Source organism: Carettochelys insculpta, chromosome 1 (assembly GCF_033958435.1).
Source record: "Carettochelys insculpta isolate YL-2023 chromosome 1, ASM3395843v1, whole genome shotgun sequence".
NCBI classification, from domain to species: domain Eukaryota; kingdom Metazoa; phylum Chordata; order Testudines; family Carettochelyidae; genus Carettochelys; species Carettochelys insculpta.
In genome coordinates, this window is record NC_134137.1 from 9,660,766 (window position 1) to 9,681,897 (window position 21,132).

Sequence of the window (21,132 nt, forward strand, 5' to 3'; positions counted from 1 at the left end):
GGTCAAAAGTAGGTGGACTAACAAGGTCCCTGACTCCCTACCAAGACAGACCTAAGCCCTGAGCACAGAGCAGCACTGCCAACCAGCCATGAGTGCTGGCCATCAAAAGGTGAAAGACTGTTTAACTCAGAAAGGTTTTTCAAAGGGTGCAGCAGAGAATTATTATTATTATTATTATTATTATTATTATTATTATTATTATATCCCTGCCCATCCTCACTTGTAGATACTTATGTACATATCCTCCATGTACATAGATAGTTTTTTTTAATCCTGTAATAATCTTAGCCTTCAGAAATAATATTATTTCAGCAAGATAACTGCTGTGATTGTGATGTTGTTGGCTCTTTAATGACCCGTGGTAGCCATGTGACTAAAAGTAACGACATGAACAGTGTTGAGAAGGCAGGATTCCATGAAGACAGCCTGCCATGGGGCTGGCACTGCAGACCAGCTGGGTAGCAATATCCCCATCCCCTGGGATTTCGCCGTTAGGAGATGGCAGTTTCCCATTAGCTGCCCAAGGGGGTTAATGCTGGTGCACAGGCAGCCGCACACGGGAGTTTCCTTGGTGGCCAAGTTTCCCCCCATGTAAGTACAAACATGCTTCAAAAAGACAGTGACCCCTCTGTCTTAACAGACACTTAACAGACACTGCATGCTGCCAGTGCAACCTCTTGTCTTTCAGGCTGAAGCTCTCCCGTGCCACCGGCTCCCCTTCTAGAAGGAATGGGTATGTTGGCAGGTTCCACTACCTATACATCGTGAAGTGCAGGGAAAAGGCTGCCAGCTGTTCCCATTTGCTGCTTCTGTGCAGCAGCAGAGGACTCAGCTGGGCTCTCGGGGTGACAGTGACAGGGCAGGAAAGCAGACTGTGCTAGGTAGCTGGGGAACCCCTACCCTACCTCTGACCATGCGCCTCGGTGGTTATTCAAACTGCGTAAGAGATTGAAACTGAAAACAAGATTGAAGTGTTAAAACCTCAGTGTTCCAGGTCAGGATTTCTCAATCTGTCCCATTTCTAGACGTGCCATGTACTCTGGGCTCGATTCTGCCATGGGCTGAGCGAGAGGACACCCCACAGAATATTTGTGACTAGTTCCCAAATCACCTCAGGTTTATTTCCTCCAGCAAATTTAATCAGCAAATGTGTTTTGAAAAGTTTTATTCTGTGGCATGATTGCGTAGACAGAAAATCAGAGCTGTGGTAACGTTATGGTGACAGGTCTTATCGGGCAGAGCTCTGTTTCCTGACTGGATGAAGTCTCCAGCGTTTCTGCCCTTCAGACGTCCCTCAGAGTTGCAAGGCTACTGGCATCTCTGCCCCTCTTTGGCCTGTGAATGGCAGCTGTAGGACCTTGCATCCTGTCCTCTCGTGGTATGGAATCCCATGATTTTCTCACTCTCCATCTGGGCCCTGAGCTACAGCATACTGTAGGTCAGCTGTCTTTGCCCTTTTATTTGCTGACAAATGACTGGATTATGGCTGAGGGGCTGCTAGCTTGCCAGATTCTGAAGACATCCAGCTGACAGATGTTACATTTTAAGTTCCACGTTAACGTGAGCAATCCTTTCTGAAAGGAGATCAGAGAGAAAAAAAGGGATTGACATGTGAGTTATGCCAAAACTTTTCATTGTAATAAAAATATTACAACCCAACTTTTCATTACAGTACTTGGACAGTTAGACAGTACTTGGTCCTGCCATTGGGGCAAGCGGCTGGACTCGATGACCTCTCGAGGTCCCTTCCAGTCCTAGTATTCTATGATTCTAGGATTGAATCTATGATTACATGAATACAGCCAACAGTACAACTGTTGTAATCTCTATAGGAGGAGCAGTGGTAACATGACTGCTTAATAGCTTTTTCTTTATAAAGTATCTCGGAACTACTTGAAATACTGTTTGTAAAAGGTTTGGGCTAGTAAGGCCACATCTACACTTACCTGGATGGTTGATGGCTGCTATGCAATTTTTGGTGCATCAACTGCATATCAGAAAATGACTTTGCAGCCGATGACTTCCTTGTCTGTCTTCATGGCAGAGGGTCAACAGAAGCACTCCTCCTCTCAACTTTCCTCAACACCATGCTGCTCAACAGAAGTTCTGGGGTTGATGTGTGTTCCAGGGTTGTCATTAAGTGTTCAATCTTCCACAGTAAGTGTAGACCTAGCCCAAGTGTGTGTATGTTCCATGAGCAGTTCTATGTTTCTGGCTCCTGCCAAGTGGCAAGAAGTTGTTTCTTACACATTCAGGGTCCTGAACACAGCCTTTCCTCAATTGCTGTATAAATGTTTCCAAAAAATCCAGAGAGAACAGCACTGCTGGTCTGTGTTTCAACAAAGATTAGCACTGAGGTGCAGGAATGTTGAATACTACAGTGGTTATAAGTTATTTACTCCCATCACCTCTCACATGAACACGGCCGAAATAATTTGCACACTCAGCTGTATATTAGTGAAGTACCAATATTTGTACTATTCACCTATCTGTGATGCCTTAATTGAGCCTGTTATTTATTAAATTAATATACGTAAATCTAGAGGGATACCACTGAAGTTAGTGTTAATGAATTAAACACTTAAACCAAAGAATTTGTCTCACATGCTTCAAAGAGGCAATGGCATAATTTCGATTCATAGGTACAGGGAAAATGAAATTATCTGTCTATTGATCTAGCTACATACAGGTTGAGCCTCTCCAATCCGTCACTCTCTCCTCTGGCAACATCCGTAATCCAAAATGATTTTAGTTAGCCAGGTGAGCACTTATCAGGGGTCTGACCAATTTCCTGTGGCCCCATACAGTTTGTTTACAGACACCAGTCCTGGGTTTCAGTGTTTGGGGCTGTTATTTAGCTGTGATTTATCCCTATGTCTTCAAAGAGCCCAGCAAGCAGTGGAAGTGTTGGTAATATGCTAGAAAATATTGATCTCCCATGGGCTGGCAAATTTTGTCATTGGCCAGGACCTGGGGGTTCTGAACTGGAGAAGTTCAACCTGGAAAATGAGGTAATTAAACATGTTTGCATATTGCATAAATGCAGGAAAGATAATATTGTTTTCCCACACCTTGGACATGGGTTTACATGTCACAATCAAATGGATCATAATCAGAAGCAGAAGTCCTGAAAGGGTATCAGTGTGAAACTCACAACTATAAATTCATGCAGTGTTCAGTTAGGCTGTCAAATATGCATGAAAAAATAACAGTGGGTAAAAGAGATTAGCAGGATTCCAAGAGAGACTGGATATTGATAATGGTAATGAGAAACCCCAATGACAGTAATGAAGATTGCTTTTAAAATTTGCTTAGGGAGAGCTCTAAATCATCCTGATCTATACCACAAATTATGTTTTGCTAGTGGGTGGATGGCAAAACCTTTCCCTAGGAGCAGATTATGGCTATGTCTACACGTGCCCCAAACTTCGAAATGGCCATGCAAATGGCCATTTCGAAGTTTACTAATGAAGCGCTGAAATGCATATTCAGCGCTTCATTAGCATGCGGGCGGCAGCCGCGCTTCGAAATTGACGCTCCTTGCTGCCGCGCGGCGCGTCCAGACGGGGCTCCTTTTCGAAAGGATGCCGCCTACTTCGAAGTCCCCTTATTCCCATGAGCTCATTGGAATAAGGGGACTTCGAAGTAGGCGGCGTCCTTTCGAAAAGGAGCCCCGTCTGGACGCGCCGCGCAGCGGCAAGGAGCGTCAATTTCGAAGCGCGGCTGCCGCCCGCATGCTAATGAAGCGCTGAATATGCATTTCAGCGCTTCATTAGTAAGTGTGGGGCACGTGTAGACACAGCCTGTATGTCATAGCTACCTCTGAAACTTGACACTGGCCACTGGGCGAGAAGGACTACAGGTTCAATCCAGTCTGGCCATATAGGTCTTCCTGTCAGTGCTATGAATGTAAAACTGAATTTGTTCATTTCCCAATGACCTCCCAAAGTTTCCAGAATGACTCAGAGTATAAAAATGCTTTATTAAATACCCTCTACACTCCTGTTCTTTCTCCTTTCAGGAAAGAAAGATCAAATCTCCTACACCTTGCCCCATATAGTATGTCAGCTGTCAATGACACCATATTCAAATCTGCAGTGTTTCTCCTCACCGGGATACCTGGGCAGGAAGACATCCATCTCTGGATCGGTATCCCCTTGTGCTTAATGTATGTTATTTCAATAGTAGGAAATTCTGTTATTCTCTTCATTATAAAAACAGAACAAAGCCTTCATGAGCCCATGTACATTTTCCTTTCCATGTTGACCCTCACAGACCTTGGCATATCAATATCTACCATACCAACAATACTGGGTGTATTCTTGTTTAACTCTAGGGAGATCAGCCTCACTGCCTGTTTTGCACAGCTGTTCTTCATCCACTCACTTCAGTGTACTGAGTCTGCCGTGCTCTTGTTGATGGCCTTTGACCGCTTTGTCGCAATCCGTGACCCACTGAGATATGCTTCCATCTTAACCCTACCAAGAATAGCTAAAATGGGGCTGGTGTTTGCAATAAGAGGACTGGCTGTAATATTCCCACTCCCCTTTCTCCTGAAAAGATTCCCATACTGCCAAACCAATGTCCTCTCCCATTCCTACTGCCTTCACCAGGACGTCATGAAGTTGGCTTGTTCTGATATCAGTGTCAATAGTATCTATGGCTTGTTTACTAAACTGCTGACTATGGGGTTGGACTCGCTGGTCATCTTCCTCTCTTATGTGATGATCCTCAAAACAGTGCTGAGCATCGCGTCACACACAGAGAGCCTCAAGGCCCTCAATACCTGTGTCTCCCACCTCTGTGCCGTCCTGCTCTTCTACACACCTGAGATTGCCTTGTCTGTGATACACAGATTTGGGAAAAGCTCTTCTCCATTGCTTCAGATTCTTCTTGGCTACGTCTCCCTGCTGATCCCTCCCCTGCTGAACCCAATTGTGTACAGTGTGAAAAGCAAACACCTTCGTGCGAGGATCATCAGGGCGCTCATCAAGTGAACCATCCATCCATTACCTGTTTGCTGGGGAGATGGGAGACAAAGAACATGGACAATGGCCTCTACCTCCATCCTGAACCCTTCAAGCTGAGAGGACATGAGCTACTGATCTTTGTTCTGGAAAGAGAGATGTTTTGATGGGGTGGAAGGCCTAGAGCAATGGGAAAGGGGCAGTTGAGGGAGTACAGTTCAATCGGGAAGAAAACCAAGGCCAACAGCAGCATTTTAATAGCAACTTTTTTCATGGAGAACCATTGGATCAGTGGGACGTTAGCCATGAAGAAACATTTTGGTGGCTGCTCCAACTTCAGAATTCTGGTTGCTACAGTCAGTGAAGGGATGTGGATGTTGTTTCCTATGACACTTGCTGTGTCACTGTCCATTGTTGGGTTAAGAAAGCCTGTGGAAAGGGAAAAACTGAGGAGCTGTTCTACAGTGGTAGCGTTGGTCCTCCTTAAGTCCTCTGGGTACTGCATGATCCACAAGGGCTACAACTTGCAACTGAGTCATGTCAGAGACATGATCAATTCCGGAGCCTCAGGAAAAGCCATTCAGGCAGCACTTCCCTGTTTGGGTTGCTCTGGGCAACACACCAATGGTGCCCACTCCCCACTAATTCAGAGCAGAGCTGTGTGTTTGAATAAGGTCTGACACACAGCAGTCCTGCCAGGGACTCAGGCCTTGGCTCTGGGTCTCCTCACCCAGGTGCCTAGAAGAGGATGGAAATGGGCCTCATCTCCCTGACAAGGTCATGGATAGCTTCTTTCCCAGCCCAGCCCATTCACTATAGGGTGATCCCCCTTTTCACGAGGTAAAAGGTGCAAAGAAATGACCTATACAAAAATGGGGTGGAATTCCAAGTACACTAACCAATAGAAGACAGTCACCTGCACATAGGTAAGGGGAGGAAATACAAAAAAGAGAGAGGGTGAAACCTCAATTTAATATTCATCAAGTAGACTAATATGAGAATCAGTATGAGAGAGGTAGCCAAGCTAGTCTGCATTTTCAAAAAGAACAAGAAGTCTTGTGGGACCTTATACACCAACTGATATTTTGGAGCATAAGATTTCATGGGTAAAGACCTGCTTTGTTAGATGCATCAGGCGAAAGCTTATGCTCCAAAATATCTGTTAGTCTATAAAATGCCACAGGACTTCTTGATGTTTTTGAAGAATCAGTATGGTAGTCCATGAGGGGTTGGTGAAATTTGAGAGGTTCTGCCGCAGTGCAGATGAGGAGAGGCAAAGAAGAAGAAAAGAGCATCAAAAACTACCCTTCGCCTTTCCAACAGCTACCAACAACTGCCCTTCCTGTGATAAGATCTGCGGCTCTAGAATCAGGCTGCTTAGCCCTCAATGGTCTCACATATAGGAGAGTGATGTGAAGGTGTCCTATTTGTGATCGAGTGACTGCTGAGAGAGAGAGAGCAGCAACATCACAAAATATTATAAACATGGCATCCCAGGACAATGAGAGACGGAGATGTAGGCCTTAGGATGGACTCAAAGATGATGGCTAACAATGAAGATTGTTCTGCTCAACATGGAGTGATTATACAAGTTCAGATGTACTGTCTATATTATCTCTACCGTTTCAAAATATAGTAATACATTCTTTATTTGCAAATATGAAACAGGTACTGTGGTGTGGGTGTTGAACATGTGCACAGCAGAATGCTCAACACTATAATTATTTTAAAATTTTTGGGGCCTCACCTTGGGGAAAGAGGTTGCCCACCCTGAAAGTGATAACTGGGAATTTTGATTTCTACACATGAGGTCACTTTGCCTAGTTCTATTAATAACACCACCCTGCTGCCCTGGGGAATTGTACAGATAAATATGTTAAGGATAGCAAGGTACCTGGATGTTATAATAACTGCACTCAGCTCTTTGAGACAAATTAGGGCAGTGAGTCGAGGGCCTGACGTCTTCCTAACACATCTTGATGATGAGTCTTGTCAGTACAAAATCAGTACAAAATCCTCCAAAGAGCAGGACTTGGTGGAGAAGGGGAACTTCAGCTACCAAGACTTGTTGGGAAAATAACACAGAAGGGCACAGATAACCCAACAAGCTCTTTGAACCTACCGGTGACATTTTTTTTTTTTTTTTTTACACCAGAAGGTGGAGAAAGCTACTCGGGCAGGGGAAGTCTGTTCTAGGTTTGAATTTGACAAACAGTGAGGAACTGGTTGAGAATTTGAAAACAGAGGGCAGCTCGGGTGAAACAGATCATGAAATGATAAAGTTCATGATTCTAAGGAATGGTAGGAGAGAGAAGAGCAAAATAAAGACTGCGGATTACAAGAAGGCAGACTTCAGCAAACTCAGACACTTGGTAGATAGGACCCCATGGCAAGCCTGTCTAAGAGGAAAATCAAAGACATTTGGCAGTTTTCTTAAGAGACATTATTCATGGCACAAGACCATCCTGGCTTAACTAGAAGGTCTGAAATGATCTCAAAATGTCAAGAGTGCTACAAAAAGGGGAAAAGACACCAAATTAAAAAGTATGTATTTAAACGACGGAAGTACATAGGAGAAAAATTAGAAAGGCAAAGGCACAAAACCAGATCATACAAGTTAGAGACATAGAGGCTGTGGTCACACTACTCCTCCCTTTCAGAAGGGGCATGTTAATGAGGGAGTTTGGAAGATTCTAATGAGGCCCTGACATGAAAGTGCCGCTTTCGTAACTCATGCCACCCGTGTAGCCAAGGGCCCTTTCGGAAAAAACCCTTGACTTTGAAAGCCCCTTCTTCCTATTTCTTTTACCCCACATGGAATCTCCCCATACACTTTAGCTGCACTCACACACAACTTTACAAATCCTAAGATAAAGAAGCCACTCTTTAAACTCACGAAAGACTGTGAAACCCCATCTTGTAGTCTGGCAATCTGGCTGTAAAATAGACCCCACTATTGGTTAAGGGAGTAAGCAGACCCTGGGCACTGTCCTGATATATAGTAGTCTAAATACTTTTCTATATTAGGGTATAAATGCCAGCCACTCCACATTCACTCCCCAAACATACTGTACAGGAGTGTGAAGATAAGAACCAGGTCCTGATGGCCATGTGATGTCTCCTCTAATAATATGGCACAGGGAGCTCTCAATACACACCTCTTCAAAATCAGGGCTCTTGATTAATGTCCATCTCCAAATTTCAGACATTTCAGTTAACCATTCAGCTCATCATTAGTTCTTTGTCTCAGTTTACTAAACCTGCCACCAGTAACTACAGGAAAACCATTCTGGGTAGGCTGCCTCAATCCAAGATGTTCCACATCCCCCAGTTCTTACATAACAGCATGTCTGTAGTTAGTCCCTTCTCTGCTACGTCTCTGCAGTCCTCATGGTCATAACAAAGTTTTTTTGTGCAAACAGTACATGGCCACTCCTGAACTTAAATCTTCACAACAGTTGCCAACATGCAACTCATGTAGTCATGTCTAGTACCCTCCATTTACACAAGGACACATTCACACACAAATACCAACATCGGCTTTGTCCTTGACTGACTTAAATAAAGCCCTCAAGTAGCTCATTTCAGTGTGGCACCCCCCCTGCTGTCATGCTGGGTGATACCACGGCCTAGAGAGCCTGGCTGTGTCAGCAGGAGAGTGGAGATGCCAGCATGCTTGAAGGGTTAGGGTGCTGAGGGGTTCCAATAGCTATCCGACTGCACCCTGGAGGTGACCTCCAGTCACAGATGCGTTAGAACAAATTGATAAACTAAACAATAATAAGTCACAAAGGCCAGAAGGAATTCACCCAGTTCTCAAAGGAACTCCAGTATCAACCTTCAGAACTACTATGTGTGACATGTAATATATCACTTAAATCCACCTTTGTCCCATGTGAATTTGATGTTGATACAGAGGTTGTCCCAGCAACAACAGGCCATTAACCCCAGCTTCAGTACCAAACAAATTGCTTGAAGCTATCATAAAGTAGAGAATTATCAGATGCATCCATCAGCATGATTTGTTTGAGAAAAGTCAACAGAGATTCTGAAAAGGGAAAACATGCCTCATGAGCCTATTAGAATTCTCTGAGAGGGCCAACAAATATAGCGGCAAGGGTGATCCATGGGACATATTGTTCTAGGAGTTTCAAAAAGTCTTTTCAAGTTCATCCTCACCAAAGGACTTTAAGAATAATAAAAAATCACAAGATGAGAAGGAAGGTTCTCTCCTGGATCAGAAACCAGTAAAATACAAAACAAAGGGTAGGAATAAACAGTTTTCAGAATAGAGAATGATAATTTGTGTTGTCCCACAGCGATCTGTACTGGGACTAGTACTGTTCCACGTATTTATAAATTATCTGGAAAAAGGAGATGCAATGAGGTGTCAAACTTATCAGAAAATAAAAATAAAAATACTCGAAGTACATAAGTCCAAAGCAGATGGCAAAAATTTATGAAGAGATCTCCCAAAACTGGGCAACTGGGCAACAAAATGACAGAAGAAATTCAGTGAAGATAAATGCAAAGACATGTATATTGGAAAACCATAATCTGAACTATACATACAAAATGATGGGATCTTGTAATTTTTGAATGACCGGAAAAAAGGGTTAAACCCACAGATAGTAGGTTCTATGTGTCCAAAAGCCAGGTGATCCAATGGGGAGAGAGATGGAGATTTTTCAATTGAAGCATTTACCTGCTGGGGGAGTCTTTTGTGTGGCCAGAGGAGACACACAGAAATGGTTTAAGTCTGAGCCCAGTTTGTAGGATTTCAGTAAATGTACAGCCCACAGAACAAATCTGGGCATCATCATCAATAACCATGGGCTCAGTGCCTGTTGGGGTCTGATGCCTCTCTCACTATTTCCTTCAATCTTTCACTATCCAGTGCAGAGTGGCTTAGTTTCTGTAGACTAGCTCTGCACCAATCTACTACATCATCTACCCATTCTCTGTGGCGTCTGCCTCTCCTATTTGAACCATCCATTATGCCCAATACCAGGGTCTTGATTTTTTGCTTGTCTTTCATTCTGCAACTATGTCCAAATAGTTGTAGCTTCTGTTTTATAACCTTCTGCAGCAGGTTCTCTTTCAGCTGTATCTTCCTATATAATTCCTCATTGGTGACCTTCTGCATCCATCCTATTCCAGAATCTTTCTATAACAACTCCTTTCGAATGCCAATATTCTTCTTTTTGAATCTTTTGTTATCACCCATATCTCACATCCGTACAACATGCTGCTGAATACACACGTTTTCAAGATGCCCGGCTTCGTTCTTAAGCTAATTGCTTTGTTTTTCCCAGATCTTATCCATCACCTTCAAACTCACTCTTGCTTTCGTTATTCTAGTCGCTATTTCCTTCCCACAATCTAGGATCATACATTATGCATTATGTTGCTCCCAGATATGTGAACTTTTCTACATTTTCTAGTTCAATACCATCCACACTGATCTTCCTTTCTATTTCCTTATCTCCAAATACCAGTTTTTGCTTTATCAATGTTCATAATCAGTCCATACCGCTTCCCTTCTTCGCTTAACACCTGCACTGTTTTCTCTAGCTTCTCCTCATCTTCCTCAATGATAACTATATCATCCGCGAACCTCAAGTTGTTAATTCTTTTCCCGTGCACAGATATTCCTTCTACCTCTTCCTTGATCTTGTCCATTGCTCTTTCCAGATGTGTGATGATGACACTTGGCGATATTGGATCTCCTTGTCTCGTACCTCTACTTGTTTTAAACCAACTTCCCAACTCCCCGCAAGTTCACACCATGGCCTCCACATTATCATTGATATCTTTCAACAACCGTATCAGTCTGCTATCCACTCCATATGACTCCAACACTGCCCAAGTCACTTTCTGATCTATACTGTCAAATGTCTTTTGAAAATAGACGAAGCAAGTGTATATGTTTTTGTTCTTTCGTCGAGCTATCTCTGCTATCAGTCTCAGTGCCAATATCTGCAGTATGGTACTTCTATCTTTTCTGAACCCTGCTTGCTTGTCTGCTATATGTTCTTCGATCTGTGAACTTAATCTCTCAATCAGTATCATCATCAGCACCCTACCTAGATGATTCATTAGGACAATCATTCTTTAGTTCTTGCACTCCACTGTACTTCCTTTCTTGGGTATTGTGACTAGCACAGATCTTGTCCATTCCTTAGGCGCCTTCCCTTCTTTCCATGCTGTACTACATAGTTGGTGTTTTTCCTGAATCATGCTTTCTCCACCATAATTGATCATCTCTCCTGTGATTTTATCATTTCCAGGGGTCTTGTTCTTCTTTAGTCGTTTCACTGCTTTTTCTACTTCCTCCTTTAAAATATCCATGTCACTCTCGATTCTCAGGGGAGATATCTCTTTCAATTCTTCAATCAGTCTCTCTGAGGCTCTCGGGTCAAACTGTCCTTTGTACAGATCAGTGCAATCTTCTCCCTGTTCACCAGCACTTCTTCGTTCTCATCTTTGATCACCATCTGCTTCAGTTGCCATTTCCTATTAATATTCCGCATTGTCTTATATGCCTCCCTGGTCTTACATTCACTGTGATACCTCTCCATATCTTCACATTGCTCCTCTAACCATTTCTCCTTATCCTTTCTGGCTGCTTTCCTTACCTCATTGCATTTCATCCTATATTGCTGTTCTGCCACCTCAGAAACATTTCTTCTGATCTTCAACACTCTTTTCTCTTGAATCAACTTCAGTGTCTTCTGGATAATCCACTTCTTATTGATCTTTTCTTCTTCTGGAACAGTCTGTTCAATTGCCTCTTCTATAGCAATGGCTATCCCTGTGACTCTCTTCTCTAGGTATTTCTCTGTGGCAATATTCTTAATCTTCTCTTTGAGTGCTGTTCTGTATGCATTCCCTGTTTCTTCCTCACATAGTCTCGCCACATCTCTTCTTCTCTTAAACTGTCTTACATTTTCTTTTTAGTTTTATCTTGATGTTTGCGATCACTAGACTGTGGTCTGAATCTATATCCATTCCTTGGAAAGTTCGGCACTGCTGTACTGATGTTATCCATCTTCTTCTTATCAAAATCATATCTATCATGTTCTTGGACTTCCCATCAGTCGATTGCCATGTCCACCTCCCACAGTCCTATTCTTGGAATCTCGTGCTGCAAATCACCATCTCACGCTCTGTAGCAAACTCTAACAGTTTCTCACCTCATTCGTTTCTTTCTTCAAATCCAGACCTTCCCATGACTCTCTCCCAACCTTCATTATCTGTTCTAACCGCACATTCCAATCTCCTCTGATGATCAACACATCTTTCTTTGGTATCGCCTCCACCATCTTTGTCAAGTCTTTATAAAATAGCTCAGTCTCTTCCTCCGTACTGTCCAACGTGTGTGCACACACCTGAATGACTGAGATGTTGAACGGTTTTGCTTTGAATTGAGCAACTATTATTCTTGCACTCACTGGTTTGTATCCTAATAATGCTCTTCCAGCTGTTTTGCTAAGAAGGAATCCAACTCCTGCTTCATGATTCATTTCGTTTCCTGACCAAATGGCTTCACAACCACATATCTCTCCTGATCCCGTCCAACAGATTTCATTTGCATCTGATTTCATTCATATTGTTGTTTGATGGTCAGCGCATTGACACACAACTGACCAACCCTCCTCCTTCATCCAGGCTTGGGACTGGCATAGAGCTCTCAGGAGCTTCATGATGGAGTTAAATGTGAGCATACAGATATGTAAATAGAAGGGAAATATTTAGCCAGACATGATCAGGTTCTTTATTTTTTATTTTGGGTTTGGTGCGGGACTTCTTAGGCTGGCTGACGTAACCACCTGTGCACAGTGACTTTTAAACTTAATCTCAGGGAAGTAATTCTCTGTGCTTTAATCTATGCCTTTTCTTTATTTGTTCTGTAACATCTCGACCACATACACTTTATCATGTATATCTTTTTGTTTTGTTAATAAATCCCTTTTTAAGGCAATGACTTGATTCTTGTGTCCTACAGAAGGATTTGTATATATGCACACCTAAGACTGAAAGATCAGCTATCAGAGATTGCAATTTAATTTTGTTTTCTTTTCTTTCTTTGTTCTCAAACTCTCTATCTTAACAGAGGATTAAGAGTTTGTTGTTACCACACAGGGACATATCCCAAGTGTGTCATGCTGGGTTGTAAAGAAGGGTTTTCTCACTTGCACAGTGGCAATTACATCACAAGGTCAGGGAATCTGTGACCTTGGGAAGCTTTTAAGCAGGACCTTATAGAAGAATGGGATTTTTAAGATCTCTTGTAGGTCTCCACCTTCTACACTTGGAGTGTCAGAGTGGGGAACAGTCTTGACAGGTCTAAATTAGGAATTAACAAGAAAGAGATCTGGGTGCCATTATGGATAGGCAGAGCGGCCACCCCCTGACCCATTGGTATAGAAACCCCTCTGGGAGCCATTTTGTGCCAAAATTAATCCCTTCCTGTCACCTAACCAGAAGTCAGGAGGCAGGTCCAGGACAAAAAAAGCAAAGTCTGAGGGCTCAGTCTATGCCCAGCCTCCAGAGGAACCAGAGTTCTGCCCAGTGCTCCTGGCCTGGGAGCTGAGGACCTGCTGGAACCATATGAGTAGCATATGGTTGAAGACTCACCTGGACTTCCGGGATCCCAGCTGATCCCAGATAACCCAGAAACAGCGAGGGACAAGCCTGACCCTGAGGAGCGAACTCAACCCTAGCCTGCACCCCAAGTCTGTTTGGAACCTCAATACCTGGAAGTGGCTGCAGACTGGATTGGACTGCTTGGACCCCAGCCGGCTCTGGAAGCTCTTGCAGCCCCTGGAGATTGGCCTGACCCAGAGGACCAGCCTGAACACTGGCCCTAGCCATCAGCCCAAGTTTGGCTGAGGCAGCAAGACCTGCAAGCAGTGGAGGACTGGTCTGGACGACCTGGAACCTCTTCAGCCCCCAGGAGCCCAACTGGATGCCCAGATATGCACTCAGAGGGAAGCAGAAGTGGCCCAGGGGATAGCGAGAACCATAAAAGTGCCTCGGGTCAGCATTTTGAGGTCTGGATCACCACCAACCCTCACAGCAGCAGACACTGCTGCGAACAGAGCCTTGGGCTGGGGTGCAGTGGAGTGGGCAGACGTGAGTCCCCTCTACCATCCACCAGCTGGGTGGCAGCATCCCCCCTTCTGCCAACTCAGGTGAAGTGCCTGCATGCTCCTGAGCAAGGAGACAAACTGTTTGCTTGTTGCCCCACCCCAGACCAGGGCCTGGTCTCTCCACACAACTGTTCTTTTTTACTGTCCAGCTCTGAACCAGGGCCTGGGCCCTCTAAACTGCTGTGTTTGGTAGCCATCCCACCCTGCAACAGGCCCTGGGCTTGCCTAAAGTTATGTTTGCTGCCCCGCCCTGTACTAGGGCCAGGGCGCTATAATTGTTTGCCACCCAGCCCTGAGCAAGATCCTGGGCTTTCTGAATTGTATTGTTGCTGCCCTGATCTGAACTGGGGCCTGGGCACATTATTGGTTTGCCACCCCACCCTGAACCAGGGCTGGGCTCCTGAACTTATTGACTGCTAACTGGGTTTATTCACTGTCTGCCCTGACCTAGGGCTAGGACTCTTAACCTGGTGCTGTATCCCCATTGCTCACCTGATGCAAGGCCCAGCTTCTGAACTATTGTCTCCTGGCCATCTGCAGTAAGGTTGGGGTTTATGGACTATTGACTTGGGGGGTCTGTTTTCTCACTCACAGCCATGGGTGGAGTGGCTGCCCACTGACCCAGAGGCAGAGGAACCTTTCTGGGAAGCCAACCCAGCTACAAGCAGCTACTTTACCTGAAGTGAGAGGTAAGGTGAGAAATTATGATTTGCGACAATCTATCCTTAGGCTGTTTCTACGCATGGTAATCAGCCCAAATGAGGAACAGTAATGAGGTGCTGCAATGCTATTGCAACACCTCGGGAGGCTAATTTTCACCGTGTCACTTCAAAGCACCTGCAAGCTGTGTAGCCACGGGCACTTTGAAGGACCCACACAACTTTAAAGTGTCCTAACACCCAGCAGTAAGGGAGTAACTTTGTAACTTTGAGACAGGAAAACAAAATTACATATTTCATATTAGGATGAATTCAACAGTGCATCAGCCTAGAGAAGATGGATATCTGAACATAGGGTACTGGAGGAAATACAAACAAGGAAAAGGGGAGAAACATTGCATTAGATAGAGTAAGGTCAGCAAAACAAAGTACAAAAGTAAAAAGCTATGGAAGGAGGGTGAGATTTCAGAAGACAGAAAAGATCCAATAATAGCACCCATCTATAGAAAGAGAAATAAGGACAAACACAGGACAAATATGCCAGTCAGTTTAATTTCTGTGACAGGAAAGGTAATGGAGCAAATAATTCATCCATTGGCAAAAACCTAAAGGGCAATAAGGTGAGAAGAAATTATATGGATTAGTCAAGAAAAAGCTGTATCCAGACAACCCGACAACCTGCAGCAGGGCTGGTGCTGCAGCCCAGCTAAGTAGCATCACCCCTCATCCTCTGTGATTTGGCCTCTTGCAGTTTGCCATTGGCTGTGACAGGACTGAAGCTGCTGCCCAGGAATTTAAACATCTGAGAATCCCTGATGGCCACGTGGTCCCCGAAGAAATGTGCACACATGTTTCATAAAGGTGGTTTCCTCCCTATGTGAGCACACACTGGCTACGTCTACACGTGAAGCCTACATCGAAGTAGCCTATTTCGATGTGGCGACATCGAAATAAGCTATTTCGATGAATAACGTCTACACGTCCTCCAGGGCTGGCAACGTCGATGTTCAACATCGACGTTGCGCAGCACCACATCGAAATAGGCGCAGCGAGGGAACGTCTACACGCCACAGTAGCACACATCGAAATAAGGGTGCCAGGCACAGCTGCAGACAGGGTCACAGGGCAGACTTAACAGCCAGCCACTCCCTTAAAGGGCCTCTCCCAGACACACTTGCACTAAACAGCACAAGATCCACAGAGCCGACAACGAGTTGCAGACCCTGTGCATGCAGCATGAATCCCCCGCTGCAGCAGCAGCAGCCAGAAGCCCTGGGCTAAGGGCTGCTGCACACGGTGACCATAGAGCCCCGCACGGGCTGGAGAGACAGCGTCTCTCAACCCCCTAGCTGATGGCTGCCATGGAGGACCCCACAATTTCGACATTGCGGGACGCGGATCGTCTACACGGTCCCTACTTCGATGTTGAACGTCGAAGTAGGGCGCTATTCCGATCCCCTCATGAGGTTAGCGACTTCGACGTCTCGCTGCCTAACGTCGAAGTTAACTTCGAAATAGCACCCGACGCGTGTAGCCGCGACAGGCGCTATTTTGAAGTTAGTGCCGCTACTTCGAAGTAGCGTGCACGTGTAGACACAGCTAAAGACACATAAGGGTGATTGCTCTGACCTCAGAGTTCCCCTCAGTTCAGTCAATAAAGGGGAGTGATGAGGAAGTCGCTTCCCATGACACCCAGCCTGGCACTTTCCCATCTCTGATTAAACAAGCGTGGGGGGAGAAAAGAGTTGTGGAGCTGTTCTGCTGGGGCAGTGTTGCCCATTCCTCATGCTCTGGGTGCTGTGTGATCCACAGGGTCTGCACCTGCTGTTTACTGGGGCTATTTAAGGGGCACTGACACCCACCATTTCCCTAAGCCCTCAGCCAGGAGCTGCAGAAGAAGCCATTCAATCATCCCCTCCCCCTTTCCTGACTCTACACCTCCCATATACCGGGCCCACTCCCTACAGATTAAGAGCAGAGCTGCCGGGTGATGAGGAGATGACACACCCAGTCCTGCAAGAGACTGAGGCCCAGGTTCCCTCCTCCTCCTTTCCTCTGTTTGGGTCAATACGAGTGCCTGGAAAGGGATGGAAACGGTTCTTGGCTCCATGAGAGAGTCACGGCCTGCTTCAATCCCAGCCCAGCCCATTCACTGGAGAGTGACCACCTTTTCAAAAGGTAAAATGGGGACAGAGGCAAGATCCCCTTGCCACTCTTCTACTCACTTGACTCTTCGAGCCAGCATCCCAACTTCTGTTAGCTCTATTCCCTAAAATCCTGTGCCCCGGTTCCCCTGCATTACACAAAGGATCCAAACTATAATAAGAGGGACTCAGGGAGCTAGAGCCATTCTGAGAAGCCCCAGTCCCTCCCGCTGTACTTGGCCATGGATTGAGGGAGTGCAGAAGTCAGTAAGAGCCCCAAACCTATATTCCTGCGCCCAGGATAGTTCAGGCTACCCCTGGCACCTTGTGTTCCTGTTGTAGCACTTGCCACTGTCCATCTCAAGTCTAGAAAGGTTGCACGACACAGGGAAGCTGGCAGAGCAGGGGAAGGATGAAGGGTGAGGAATGCAACAAAGCAGTCCCCCAAAGCAGAATGTGGAGAATGTGCTTTGGAGAAGACAGAATTGATGCAACCTCACAAACGGGGCTCTTTGTTAGGTATCCCAGCCTGAGAGTAAATCACTGCAAGAAACAGGGGAAAGGTTAACGTGCCTGCAATGGTCTCTGACACCTGAAGGTACCACAGGAAGCACCACAGTGTCACAGGAGCCAGCAGAGTGTGAAGGTGGCCCCTGTGACAATCTGTTCCCAGATTTTTATGGAAATATGGTTTTGGATATGTGAATATGCATAACCCGAATATACTTTATGCAAAATGGGGCAAACAACCAAACATTTAAAAGCTTCTTCTGCCCTCAATGTGGATATTCTATTTGTGTGCATGTACATATTGTTGTATTGGACTTATATGAAAAGTATAAAGTATAATCCTATTGGTTAATCTCGGGCTTTGAGTGATATTAAGGGACATAATGACCCAGTGATCAAGACAAGCCTCTGTGTATAGTTTTGTTTTTCCTTTATGCCTAAACTGTGGTTGGTCCTACAAACTGAGTGATTGGGCAGCAAAATGGCAAATTAAATTTAATGTGGTTAAGTGTAAGGTAATGCACATTGGGAAAAATAACCCCAATTATACATAAAATGTGATGGGGGCAAATTTAGATACAACAGGTCAGGAAAGTGATCTTGGAATTATAGTGGATAGTTCTCTGAAAACATCCACGCAGTGTGCAGCGGCAGTCACTAAAGCAAATAGGATGTCAGGAATTATTAAAAAAGGGATAGAGAATAAGACGAAGAATATCTTACTTCCCCTATATAAAACTATGGTACGCCCACATCTTGAGTACTGTGTGCAGATGTGGTCTCCTCACCTCAAAAAAGATATATTGGCATTAGAAAAGGTACAGAAAAGGGCGACAAAAATGATTAAGGGTTTGTAAAGGGTCCCATATGAGGAGAGGCTACAGAGACTGGGACTTTTCAGTCTAGAAAAGAGGCGATTGAGGGGTGATATGACAGAGGTATATAAAATCATGAATGGTATGGCGAAAGTGAATATAGAAAAATTATTTACCTTTTCCCATAATACAAGAACTAGGGGGCACCAAATGAAATTGATGGGTAGTAGGTTCAAAACTAATACAAGGAAATTTTTCTTCACACAGCGCACAGTCAACCTGTGGAACTCCTTGCCGGAGGAGGCTGTGAAGGCCAGGACTCTATTAGGGTTTAAAAAAGAGCTCGATAAATTTTTGGAGGTTAGGTCTATAAATGGCTACTAGCCAAAGGTAAAGTATGGTGCCCCTAGCCTTTAGTCAAAGGCTGGAGACAGATGGCAGGAGACAAATCGCTTGATCTTTGTCTTCGGTTCACCTCCTCTGGGACACCTGGCACTGGCCACTGTCGGCAGACAGGATACTGAGCTGGATGAACCTTTGGTCTGACCCAGTATGGCCGTTCTTATGTTCTTATAAAGACATATCACCATGCCACCTGGTGCTAGAATCCATCAAGAATTTGGCATTTTTCCAGAGGTGTGGGGGGAATGGAACAAAGACATCCCACACAGGTGAAGTTCTATGTAAGGAATGGGAAGCAAACCATGATTGTCTTCTGCTGGCTTCACAGACTGCTGCCCGCCCACTAGACCATACATGAAAAAACTTGGAAGGAAAAGAACTATAATGGGGGGCGGGGGAAGCTGTTAGATCTCGTAGAGATCTGTGACTGAATGAAAACTCTGGGCTGCTTCAAAGAATGGAGCTCTGCTGTCAGGCTAAGACTGAGGGTGGAGCCAGGGGAGGAACTATCAGATGCAGGAATGGTTTGTGCCATCATTCACCTTCAATAAGACAGGAGTTCCACAGTGCAAGATAATAATAATAAAAAAAGATCTAGTACTATTATTTATCTTCCCTCCATCACAATAGGACTCACTGGGACTAGTGGTAACTGTTTTTACAGCAGTCACAGAGAGGTAGCCATGTTAGTCTATATCTTACAAAAAACAAAAAAAACAAAAAACAAAAAACCAGACTTCAAGCATTTTAAAGACTAACAAAATAATGTACTAGGTGATGAGCTTTTGTGGGACAGACCCACTTCAGATCTGAAAATTCTGTTGGAAGTAAATTGGCACAACAGAAATTTAAGAGAAAGGTGGAAAACATGAAATGAAAACAGGTGAATCAGCTACATGTGACAGAACAGGGGGTGAAGCAAGGAAAGAAGGGGAAGAAAATTATTTCTGCGAGTGTCTGTTAAGAGACTAGCCTAAGATCACTCCAAATATCAAAGCGGGGGAAACAGTCCTTGTAATGTGTAAGGTAATTGCTATCTCTGTTTCAGAGTTTCCCAACCTATGGGTCAGGACCCAAGCATGAGTAGCGATTACATTTCAAAAGAGTCGCCACCTGGGCTGGGCATCTCCACGGGTAGCTATTAAGAAGACTTTCACACTCCTCAGCCCAGCAGAAGAGTCTTTCTTATCCTGGGGTCTTTCTGCCTGCCCCACTTCCTCCATGAACTTAATATAATTCTGTGGAGATCTTGAAGCCTTCTTTCACTGTCTCTGTCTAAAGGCATTCTTCCAACACACCTATGAACATCAGTCTGACTCTCTCAGCCCCCACTACCAACACCAAAAGAAGAAGAACCCTATGTGGACTCCCCCTGACGGCCGTAGTGAAAGTCCAGATTTCTGCTCACTATGCTTCTGCAACTGTGCACACACTGACATTGTATGCAAACAATACCAAATGAGACACAATCTCAACTATGCTGAATGCTATGCTGTCCAGAGTCTCAAAAATATCCCAGACATTATAATGAAACAAGCTGACTAAGGGGTTGCTGTTGTCATCAAGAATAAGTCAGACTATAAACAGGAGGCAGCCAGACAACTCTCCAACACCACATTTTATAGACCTCTCTCCTCTGATCCCACTTTGGAATTCCAAAAAATATTACAACAACTACTTAAGGGACTCCCTGCTGCTACTTGGGACCTTATTCACTCAGACACACCATCTGAGCCCCAACCTCAATTATTCCATTTATTTTCCAAAATCCGCAAACCTGGAAACCCCAGACGCCCCATAATTTCAGGTATTGTCACCCTTACTACTGGACTATCCAGTTATGTAGAGTTCCTCCTCAAACCCAACTCCACCAAAACCCCCAGCTATCTCCAAGGTATCACTGACTTCCTGAGGAAATCACAAAACATCAGAAAACTTCCTGACAACACCATCCTTGCCGCCATAGTCAGACAGACTACTAGGCTGGATGGACATTTGGTCTGACCCAGTATTGCCGTTCTTATGTTCTGATTTATCCAGGGCTTTGAGAGAAAGCCATGAGTAGAATTTACGGGACTTCATGACCCTGTAATCAAGACAAGAATCAATGTATATTCTTCTTTCTCCTGTGTGGCTAAACATTAGTTGGTCCTAGAAAGACATAAAATATTGCCTCCTGGTGCTAGAATCCATCCTGAATTGGTATCTTTCCAGAGGTGTGGGGCAATGGAATAAAGACATCCCATGAAGGTGAAATGCTATGTAAGGAATGGGAAGAAAACCACAATTGTCTTCTGCTGGCTTCACAGAGTGCTGCCTGCCATAAGGTAACAACTGAAAAAACTTGGAAGGAAAAGAATCAAAATATCAGGGTGGGCTGTAAAACTTTTGACCCCAACTTGACCACAGCAATCCTATGTGCTTTGATGCCTCTTTTCAACATAAAGATCTGTGAGTGAACTAAAAACTCCAGTCATTCA

At 44.6% G+C, this 21,132-nt stretch overlaps 1 protein-coding gene across 1 annotated transcript; it reads left to right on the forward strand.

The window, feature by feature from the left end:
• The first annotated feature begins 4,061 nt into the window (after nt 1-4,061).
• Nucleotides 4,062-4,997, forward strand: LOC142003380 (olfactory receptor 51G2-like). Its single transcript, XM_074980284.1, has one exon. The coding sequence runs from the start codon at nt 4,062-4,064 to the stop codon at nt 4,995-4,997; it is 936 nt and encodes a 311-aa protein (XP_074836385.1).
• The last annotated feature ends 16,135 nt before the right edge of the window (nt 4,998-21,132 follow it).